General features: G+C 54.2%; 5 protein-coding genes across 5 annotated transcripts; 2 read left to right on the forward strand and 3 right to left on the reverse strand.

Moving 5' to 3' along the window:
* Positions 1-128: 128 nt before the first annotated feature.
* On the reverse strand, positions 129-1,430 carry W97_00912 (uncharacterized protein; the record flags this gene model as incomplete). Its single annotated transcript, XM_007778823.1, has 4 exons — positions 129-252; positions 304-1,135; positions 1,188-1,223; positions 1,277-1,430. The coding sequence occupies 4 exons, from the start codon at positions 1,428-1,430 to the stop codon at positions 129-131; spliced, it is 1,146 nt and encodes a 381-aa protein (XP_007777013.1).
* A 189-nt stretch (positions 1,431-1,619) lies between these two features.
* On the forward strand, positions 1,620-2,393 carry W97_00913 (uncharacterized protein; the record flags this gene model as incomplete). Its single annotated transcript, XM_007778824.1, has 3 exons — positions 1,620-1,852; positions 1,903-2,260; positions 2,319-2,393. 3 exons carry the CDS (start codon positions 1,620-1,622, stop codon positions 2,391-2,393), a joined length of 666 nt encoding a protein of 221 aa, XP_007777014.1.
* A 572-nt stretch (positions 2,394-2,965) lies between these two features.
* W97_00914 (adenylosuccinate synthetase) lies at positions 2,966-4,514 on the forward strand (the record flags this gene model as incomplete). Its single annotated transcript, XM_007778825.1, has 4 exons — positions 2,966-3,023; positions 3,111-3,181; positions 3,317-3,868; positions 3,927-4,514. The coding sequence occupies 4 exons, from the start codon at positions 2,966-2,968 to the stop codon at positions 4,512-4,514; spliced, it is 1,269 nt and encodes a 422-aa protein (XP_007777015.1).
* A 1,060-nt stretch (positions 4,515-5,574) lies between these two features.
* Positions 5,575-7,440, reverse strand: W97_00915 (uncharacterized protein; the record flags this gene model as incomplete). The annotated part of the gene is made up of 2 exons (XM_007778826.1): positions 5,575-6,874; positions 7,205-7,440. The coding sequence occupies 2 exons, from the start codon at positions 7,438-7,440 to the stop codon at positions 5,575-5,577; spliced, it is 1,536 nt and encodes a 511-aa protein (XP_007777016.1).
* Positions 7,441-7,956: 516 nt separating this feature from the next.
* W97_00916 (uncharacterized protein) lies at positions 7,957-8,799 on the reverse strand (the record flags this gene model as incomplete). The annotated part of the gene is made up of 4 exons (XM_007778827.1): positions 7,957-8,171; positions 8,222-8,555; positions 8,615-8,722; positions 8,761-8,799. 4 exons carry the CDS (start codon positions 8,797-8,799, stop codon positions 7,957-7,959), a joined length of 696 nt encoding a protein of 231 aa, XP_007777017.1.
* Between the last annotated feature and the right edge of the window lie 1,064 nt (positions 8,800-9,863).

Genomic DNA, 9,863 nt, shown 5'->3' on the forward strand with positions numbered 1-9,863 from the left:
AGGCCTGAAAATGGAGCTGTTCTGGTCACGGCTAAGTGGATAATGCTAGGCAGCTTGTAATCGTACAACAGATCATAAATCTACTCTTACATCTCTACCAAAGATGGGGATATCAAAACGAAGTAATATTATAGCGTCGCAGTCGGGAAATAATACTGGTCCCACAAGAACTCGTAATCCTCGAGCACTCCTCCCACAAGACTTAGTAGTGGCTTGTCGCGCAGTTTCCCAGTAACAGAATGTATCCAGGCCCTGTCGTCAGTTAGCCGCTGTTTCGATCGAGTGATACTTTGCAAAACTTACTTTGTGATGTTCTCGTAGAACGCTCCACGCATAACCCACCATCCAAGAGCCCAGCCTCTCTTCCGGAGCTCCTCCCTTTCGAGCCCTGTCAAGCCCCTCAGCCCGCCCGCGAGCCGCTGCTGGAAGTCCTGCTTGGCAAGCTGTCGCGCGCCATACTCGATGCTCACGCCCAGTAGCCAAGGCCGCCAGCTCTTCTTGTCCGCGCTCCAATGCTGCATCGCAAGTGCATAGATGACCGGTCTGAGGATGTATAGGCACTCCGCCAGCTCCCCTCTACCCGAAACGCGATGCAATAATGCTTTCGGCGGCTTGATGTCATCCGCAGTCAGCACCTTTGAAAGCAGGTAACTCGAGATATCCGACGACTCCGGCAAATTCGGCATCGATAGCCCCGTCCTCGGCATGGTCCACGCCGCATCATCGGACCGTTCGCTCGGCGGGCTCGCGATATGATCTTCAGCCACGGCCTTCTCCTCTAGCGTGCTCGGATCGACCTCTCTTTCCGGCAGCGGCGGCGACAGTAGCGGTCGTGAATTCGTCAGTCGTAGCAGCAGCAACCGGCATAGCGCTTTAATGGCTTCAAGCAGCACCACAACGCGCCACCGAACCTTCTCCCCTTTCCGCTTGGCGGCCATCTCCCAGAGCAGCTCAGTGTACTGTATCATCTGCAGGGTGAGCGCTATGCGCTTGTAGGTGGGCGACTTCTGTGTCCAGAATTTGGTGTAGCGGTTGTGCGGCGACGGGTGCGGTTTCTGTGCGCCCGGTAGGCGCGCGATTGCGCGCGCGAGGAGGGAGTCATGGTATAGGGAGAGGACTTGGACGCCGGAGTGTACTGCGGATATGATAAGCGCGTGGATGGGATGAGCACCAGCGGGTGGAAGTACGGGACTCTGAGGCAATTTCGGATTCGCGGAAGCGACCTGGGGTGAGATTAGCATATTGTCATTTAAAGCTGTAGAAGAGAAGGCCATACCGGGTATTATATATGTTAGTGATCGCAGCCCCGACTCTATCTGTGCCACGGCGCTGGCGTTCTTTACGATAAAGTCCTCGTACATTCCCAGCCATTTCGGAGGAAGCGCAAGGGCTTGCGGCACCCCGATGGACGCTCTCTTGTACATGTCCATCGCGTGAGGGTGCGCAGAAGCTTCGGTCTTCCGTGGGACGACAGGTGGCAGGCGGAGTCTGGGGACACTGTAAGGTGACGCGCTTGACAGATGGGGGATGCCGAGGTCTGGGGCACAACTAGCGCGAAATATGATCTGATAACCCATCTAAACTGCACGTGTCAGTAGTGAGTACCTCCAGCACATCGAATGGCGAACAGTCGGCCTCCTGTCAGCGCAGAGATGGACTGTAATGGCGAGCCGTGGGATCTGCCCTTATCCGTAAAACGTTATGTTGAAGCGTACATGGCTAGATTCGATGCCTCGCACGACTTTCAGCACATTCTCCGCGTATGGTTTTTATCTAAATACATCTCAGCCAACGAGTACGAATTCATTCCAACTCCTCAGGGTTACAATATCACAGCTCTCGAACTCGCTGCGTACGCCCAGCGAATCCCAAGCAAATGCTCCATGGCTGACTGCGCCTCAGATTGCTTCACGATGTGGGCGACAAGAAGTATTCCACGCCCGAAGAAATCTCCAAACACCCGGTCTCCAAGGTCCTGCTTGAACTGGGTGCATCCCCAGAGTTGGCCTTCAAGGTGCAGACGATAGTCAAGCATGTGTCCTACTCCGCAGAAACAAAGGATCCATTAGCAGTGGAAGAAGTGCTACTACAGCATCCGGAGCTAGCAGCTGTGCAGGACGCTGATCGGCTGGATGCTATTGGAGCGGTCGGTATAGGAAGAGCTTTTACTTTCGGTGGAGCCATGAGACCGGAGACCAACATGGCAGAGACGATTCAGCATTTTACTGAGAAACTCGAGAGACTCGAGGGAATGATGAAGGTGCGAGTGCTCTTCATTGGTATAAGCGCTATAATAACCAAGCTGCAGACTCGAACAGGAAAACAAATGGCAAGGGAGCGCACTCGGCGTCTCCAGATTTTTCGCACGTGGTGGGAAGAGGAGACCACTATAGATCTCGACGGTTTGCCGATGTCCCTGTTTTTGTCCAAGGCTAGATGAAGGCCATTGAGAATATACTGTCGTTCACCCTATGGCGCGCTTCGCTCTTCAGCAGCTCGTTGCGTTCGTGCACTGTAGCTCCCTCAGACTGTCACGCCCATGAGAAAGGGAGCGAAAGATCGTCAAAGCAACGGTTCTATCGCGCAGCTGGGCTTGTTACTGAATCTTGCGTCTGGTGAAACCGTCTGTCAAGTTCGCAAATATCTAGAAGCGGGTAAGGTGCCTTCTGGCATTTAGGCACTACCGGCTTCTGAATCTGTCGTTCACGGGCGCCCTCAGTCAAGCAGGATGAGGTGACGGCTCTTACAGGAGTCCTCTCCAAATGTGAGAAATCGCGTTTGGCAAGGTCAGGTCCGGCTCATTATCTTATCTGATCTTGTTAGCCTGCGATGTCGCAAGTGTTAGAAACCCCCGCGAACCCCCACCATGACCTTCTACTCACAAAAATGGGGTTTCTCTACGCATCTTTGCGCCGCGACTCTGCGCATTTTGGACCATTCGGGATTCTACTAGCTCTTGTCAGCCATGGCCACTGTCGTCCTTGGCGCGCAATGGGGTGACGAGGGAAAGGGCAAGCTTGTGGGTGCGTAAATTTTCGGGCAGGCGACGCGATCAGTTGCGCCCGAGTGTAGCCTCGAAAGGTGTATTTGAGATCAATGGCTAACTGAAGCAGATATCCTGTGCGAGAAGGCGCAGCTTTGCTGTCGGGCTCAAGGTGGAAACAATGCAGGTATACCGCACGTTCGTCAAACGATGGTAAAGGGTGGACAGCTAACGGATCAACAGGACACACGATCGTAGGTACTCGGCCGTATCTTCACGTCAGGAGACGGTAGAGTGTAGAACGTATGAATGTTCCTAACCTGACTTTTGAAGGTCGCCAACGGTATCACCTACGATTTCCACATACTGCCGAGCGGCCTCGTCAATCCGTCATGCCAGAACCTCGTTGGAAGCGGCTGCGTCGTTCACGTCCCATCGTTTTTCAAGGAGCTTGAGGCACTTAAAGAGAAGGGGCTAGATACAACCGGCCGCATATACATCAGCGACCGCGCGCATGTGGTCTTCGACCTACACCAGCTTGTGGACGGCCTCGAGGAGGTGGAACTGGGGCAGGGCTTCATCGGAACCACGAAGAAGGGAATCGGCCCAACGTACTCGACTAAGATGACTCGGTCCGGGGTCAGAATGGCAGACCTCTTCGATCAGAAGGGTTTCGAAACAAAGCTGCGCCGACTTGCCGACGGTTTCAAGAAGCGATTTGGGGACCTCTTGCAGTACGATGTCGAGGACGAAATCGCTCGTTACAGAGAGTATGTGCCGAAGCTCCAGGACTACGTCATTGACCAGGTCCCGCTCGTGAAGTCTGCAAAGGAGAGCAAAGCGATGATTTTGGTTGAAGGCGCGAATGCTATCATGCTCGATATCGTACGATTTCCCTGGCCATTTTAAGCATTTCAAGATACCCAATTCTAACGTTTTACAGGACGCTGGAAGCTATCCATTTGTCACTTCCTCTAACACCGGACTGGGCGGAGTGCTCACGGGGCTGACTCTCGGCTGGCGCAACATACGCGAGGTCATCGGTGTCGTCAAAGCTTACACCACGCGTGTTGGAAGCGGTCCCTTCCCCACCGAACAGCTCAACGAAGTAGGAGAGAAGCTCCAGTCAATTGGCCGCGAATTTGGCGTCACGACAGGCCGGAAACGACGTTGCGGATGGCTTGACCTGGTCGTCATCAAGTACAGCCACGAGTGCAACGATTACACCGCCCTCAACTTGACGAAGCTCGACATCCTTGATGAGTTCGAGGAGATCAAAGTCGCGACGCAGTACTCGTACAATGGCGAACCGCTCGAGTCGTTTCCTGCGAACCTCGATATTCTGGGCAACGTCGACATCACCTACGAAACCTTCCCTGGCTGGCAGAAACCCACGACCGGCGCGAAGGCCTTCTACGACCTACCGCTCAACGCGCGGAAGTACATCGAGTTCATCGAGAAGTTCGTCGGCGTTAAAATCAAGTATATTGGCACTGGGCCGGGAAGGGAAAGCATGATTGCAAGGCCGTAAGATGACAAGAGTGGAGCTTCTAGGAATGATCTCAAAGAGGCACGCATGGGCAGCTTTGACTTTGTCACTCTACCCTTCCTTGTACACATATAGGTGGGCGGTCCTTTGTGCACGTTTGGTTGTCAACCTACGTTGTAGACTTTCTACTAGAACTAGAAAAGTGTTGCCCTCCCTTTGTATTATTCAGTGCTACCCGTTTCTCTTCCCTCACGAGCCGCCACACCGTCAAAAGCGAAACCAGACCCAGTTCCTCCTGCCTAGACTCCGTCGAAGTGAAGTTCGTGATACCTCTCTGCAGCAGCTGCCGTCCGTTACCACCACCCATAGGCGGCTGGTCATCTTCAGACCCCACTCTTGTGTCGTCCTATGCTTGCCCACATAATCCGAGTCCAGTGGCCTCATCGCTCTCCATAAAGCGTTTGCTGGGTTTCACAGGTAAAATTGCCTGCGGAACAGAGCCGATCCTGGAGAGTGGAGACAGAGCCCTGCACATTCACACAGTCGTTCCACGAACACTCTCCCTTTCCGAATTCGGTAACCCGTCGCTTTCCGTAGAACGCCGTGTGCAGTTACTATAGGTAAAAATGCCTAGAGGGGGGGGGGCCTTAGATATCTTATAAGCTTTCTACAGTTAGAATTCCTCTATAAGCCCTACCACTTCTAAATGCGGTAATACATATTTTTTTATACAGGGGACTTCACTGTTCAGCATCACCACTGTGGTGATCTTCATCATCATCTTGCAGTGGTCAGGAGAGTGCAATAATGATACTCCACTAGAGCCAACGGTGAGCGTTTACAGTACGTTCACACGATGTTGGGGTTGACTTTGTCAAGCCTGCGATGGATCCGCTTATGGTTTGGAATAGTTTTCATAGGCCGAGTAATCGCTCAATGAATAGCTAAACTATGGATAAGACCTTCCCATGCACCTGAAGAAGCCAGTCCGCTTCCAACCTGCAAGCGCTGAACGCCACGCAATGCATCCAAATCCCAATCTAGCCTCTCCCAACGCCCTTCGATGCCTTGAGTAATGGCCTAATACCTGCGACGATAGCGATTACTCCATATCCATAGGCTCGCCCCCATTGACCCCGTTCTCCAACCCCGCCGCCATCTCCGCCACAACCTCCGGATTCGTCTCTGCATCCGTCGGCGCGGTGTTCGGGTTGCTCAAACACCCCGGACAGTTATGAAGCACCGTGTGGCAGTAAACGTCGCAATCGATGCAAAAGTGGCAATGGCAGCTCCGACACTCATATCTGGAGCTCTCGCTCGCCCCCTCGGCTCTCGGGCGCTGTTTCACAGGCTTCGGTGCGCCGTTCGCCGTATCTGTGCCCGTGCTCTTGTCCGTTCCCTCCTGCATCGCGTCCGGCTCCTGCGGCTCCGGCACAGGCGGAAAGTGAGTCATGCACGCCTGGCACTCCGTCGAGCCCAACTCGCGCGCACGCTTCCAGCTCACCTCGACCCAGCTCTGCAGCGGAAACAGGTGGTGGTAGCTCCGCGCGAGATGCGTTGAGAGGATGAGCGTCATGCCGCAGCTGGGACACGCGCGGGGCAGGCTACAGACCTTGACCTGGCAGCGCGAGCACATGTAGCCGCCGCGTGTGAGGTTGTTGTGGCAGGCGCAGAGGGAGGGTGTGCTCTCAGTGACCCGCGAGGGGAAGCCCATCATCAGCAGGCTTGCCGCGTTGGGCGTCGGTTCGCTGGAGGGTAGGGCCGGCGCGGTCTGCCGGATCACGGGCGGCGTCGTCGTCGCCATGAGCAGCTCGCGGAGGTTCTTCTCGTCTTGGCACACACCGTAGACTGAGTCGTCGCCGGCGTTGGTCTTGGCGCAGATTTCCTGGCAGATGCGCAGGCGAGCGCCCATGCCGATGATGGCGACGCGGAGCCGGTCATTCACGCACGACTTGATCGTTTTGTGGATATCGCCCGGGTCGTTGGAGAGGAGCGCGCCGAGCACGATGATGACCTCTCTCGTGCTGTGGCTCGGTGCGTGGTAGAGTGCCGCGCGGGCCATTTCAAGAGCGTTCTGGAGCGAAGGGCTGCCTTTTGGCTCCCGCGCTGCTTGCCGTGCGGATTTGGGGTAGCGGATGCCTTGTATGGCAGCGATGTGGTCTGCGGGGTTTCCGCTGAGGTCGCTGAGGCGTATGCAGAGCCCGTCGTGCATGGCCATGACACACATCTGACTGATGGGGTTTTGCTCGAAGAACTCCCGTACGTAAGCTTGCGCGTGGTTGATGGTGACGATGTAGCGGTTGGGGCGCATGTCTTTCTCCAGCATCGCCTCGCTGAGGTCTAGGATGAGGACTACATGGCGGATGATGCCGCGTTGAACGGGCTTGTTGTCTTGCCGCAACCTATATTAGCAGTTTAGTCAGCTTCTACAAGGTGATCACAAATTATTTTGCAACGGATATACGAAACCAAGCATAAGACAGTCTCGGAGGGATATGTGGTCCTATTAGGCCCCTGAGGAAGTTTTTGTCGTGTCTGAACCCTCGTGTGTTGGGTAGATTGTGGGTGCTGAGTGGGTCGTTGATCGAATCCCTCCGCAGCTGTTCTACGAGCGGATGCATCTCCATCCCGGGCAACATATATCGAAGAACAACTCCAGTCGCCAGACTCAGGGTGGAAGACGTCCCACTTGTAGGAACCTCTAGCGCATCTTGTAGTAGATATCAACCTACCTCGCTCTCTTACGCGCCTGCTCTTCCGCCTCCAGCGACTCAGCAAGGTTCCCGTCCGGCCCTTCCCCAAAAGCGATAGAGTCTGCCTGTATGCCACTTTCCCAGCGCTCTTTCGCCCTCGTCCTCCCCCTCGCTCTTGCGCCGTAGGCTCCGCCAGCCGCACCGTTATTACCGCTTCGGGAAGCGACTTCCACGCCGTCGTCGTCGGAGACATCTTGGATGTATTCGCCGTCCATGTCGGCTATCTTGCTCGGTTGGGGAGGTTGAGGAAGGTGAGGGCATTGGGAGAGACGCGGTTGTGTTCCTTTTATAGCTGGTTGAAGAGAATGGAGTTTTGGTTCCAGCAGCGAGATCCGGTAGCGAATATGGGTGACCGAAACATCACGAGCTAGCCCACCGGACCGATATTATTTCTGTCGACGTGAAAGGGCCATGCCTTCGTGCGGGCAGTTGGTTCATCCTAACTTCCAGGGTTTATATTTTATTGGAGCGAGGCAATCGACGCGCAGACTTTAGAAGGCACGTGACAGCGAACACGCGCAGAATATCAGAACTATCAACGCCGGTGCTAATTCCTCAATTCAAGCGATATTTATGACTCTGATGGTTCACCGAGCCCAGGCAGATCTCATGAGCAGGTTCGCAATGCTTCGTTATTAAGTATCTACTGCGGGATGCCCACCGCGCCACGCTAATCGTCAATCCGTGACATTGCACCATCATTGACGCGCTCCCAAAACGTACAGAATCGGCTAGGTATACGTTGCGCCTGCCGTTGGCATCGGCCAGTCGTCCTCTGTTATGCTCGACCAGAACACCCAAACAAATATGACAGCTAGCAATGTGAATAGCGTCTCGAACAGCCCGCCGTTGATTGCCCCGTCTGTAGCGTTGCAAAGATGTACGCTGATCACGTATTGGAAGACCTGACCGATAGCGAACATCAAGGCTGCTAGGGTGAGATATACTACACAAATTTAGTATGGTGCGGGATCCAAGCTTAAAGAATTGACTTACGCATCGGCTTCTTCTCCCCAAGAACCCGAAGAACCAGGTAAGCTTCGAGGATAAAGAAGATGACTAGGAACACTAGAGGTGCGAGCTGATAGAGCGTATAGAGCGGATATGATCGGTTTGGGGCACTCAGCGTGTCGTCCCAGTGGCCTGTCCAGCTGAATCCGGTGTCGAGCGCGATGTAGCCGGTACCGACGAAAAGGACGGTGGCTGATATTAGGATTAACCCAATAGACACTGCGGTCCCGTCATCGAGGAGTTGGTAGCCGACAGCGCCATTCAGCATTAGTATCCAGGTTGTCGCAACAACGGCGGCGATGTGAGCGGCGCTGAAACCCTGCGCGCCGGAGTCAGTAACCCAGAATATCGACACGTATGTGAGGCACAAGCTCTTACCCTTCGTATAGCGCCGTCAAGAGGAAAGTGGCCAATGGAGACGATCTCGCAAATCTCAACGATTATGTACCCTATTAGGAAGAGTTGTATCTCTCTGCAAGCTGTTAACTGCCATTGAGAATGAACCACTCCGGATTCTGTCTTACCTTCGTCCCACCGCAGCCTTCTTCTGTTCCGAGCGCCATAATAAGAATGCTGAAATCGCAATCGCAAGACCGCAGATGGCTATAGAACCCAGATTGGCAAGATATCGGTCGCCGCCGAGTGGTATGCCCCTTAGATCACATCCTCCATATCCGTTTCCGCCTCTTGAAGGTGATTGGGAGAAAAGCTAGGGAAGGTTCGAGGTCAGCTTTAAGTGTCCGTCCCTGACGTGTTGCTGGCTTGGAGGGGGTCGAGTGGAGCTACGTACATTGCATACTAGCGATTGTCGTTAGCATTGAACCCATTGATCGCTCATGCGAACGTACCTGGTATCGTAGCTGCAGCACTTCCAGAGTCGCGACAGAAGTCGTTGAAGGTGCCATAGGCTGTAGACATTCTAGCTCCCACACCCTGGCCGCAGCGCGCGAACGATCGCTTTATTCAGCCCTTCTTCAAGGCATGCAGTGAGGTTCTTGTATCCTTGCAATTGGGAGTTCGCAGGTGTTTGCTGTACGTGCGGCTATGCGAAGAATGATGCTGAAGGTACGACGATGCGCGGGCGGCTGTGCAGCGAGCAAGCAAGCCTGGCAGCGTTTAATTGTAGGCTGGTAAATAGCCCAGCCCAGGTCAGTTTCCGAGGCCACCAAGATGGCCACAGGGAACGAGCGCGCTAAAGATGCAGCTACCGGGAGGCAAGGCAGGGTTGAGCGAAACGGCGGTTTTAGATCCCGGACTAGGGAACTGGATGCTGTAACAGGTCTATTGATAGCCTGGTAATGGATCGTGAGGACAGCGGTGCAAAAGAGACCGCTAAAGTGTTGGATTATGGAAAGACTAGAAGCAGAGGTTCTTGCTCAGTGCGTGCAGAGCGCGATAACGTGACATCTGGAGGGAAATTGAAGGACGCGAGGAAGGGCATTTTGGAGGTTGAGGCGAGAAAGAGAAGGCTGGTGGTTGGTCCCTGGGAGCTGATTCGCTACACTAGATCTGGGCAAAGAGGGTCCATCAAATCGCGGCAAGATTTTGATCTCCAGCTTTCTCACTTCCCTGATTTGGCTCACTCCATCATCGCAACTCATCTCCGTCTCGAGCTCACGGAAATTCT

This window comes from Coniosporium apollinis (assembly GCF_000281105.1).
Source record: "Coniosporium apollinis CBS 100218 chromosome Unknown supercont1.3, whole genome shotgun sequence".
In the NCBI taxonomy this organism is placed as follows: Eukaryota; Fungi; Ascomycota; class Dothideomycetes; genus Coniosporium; species Coniosporium apollinis.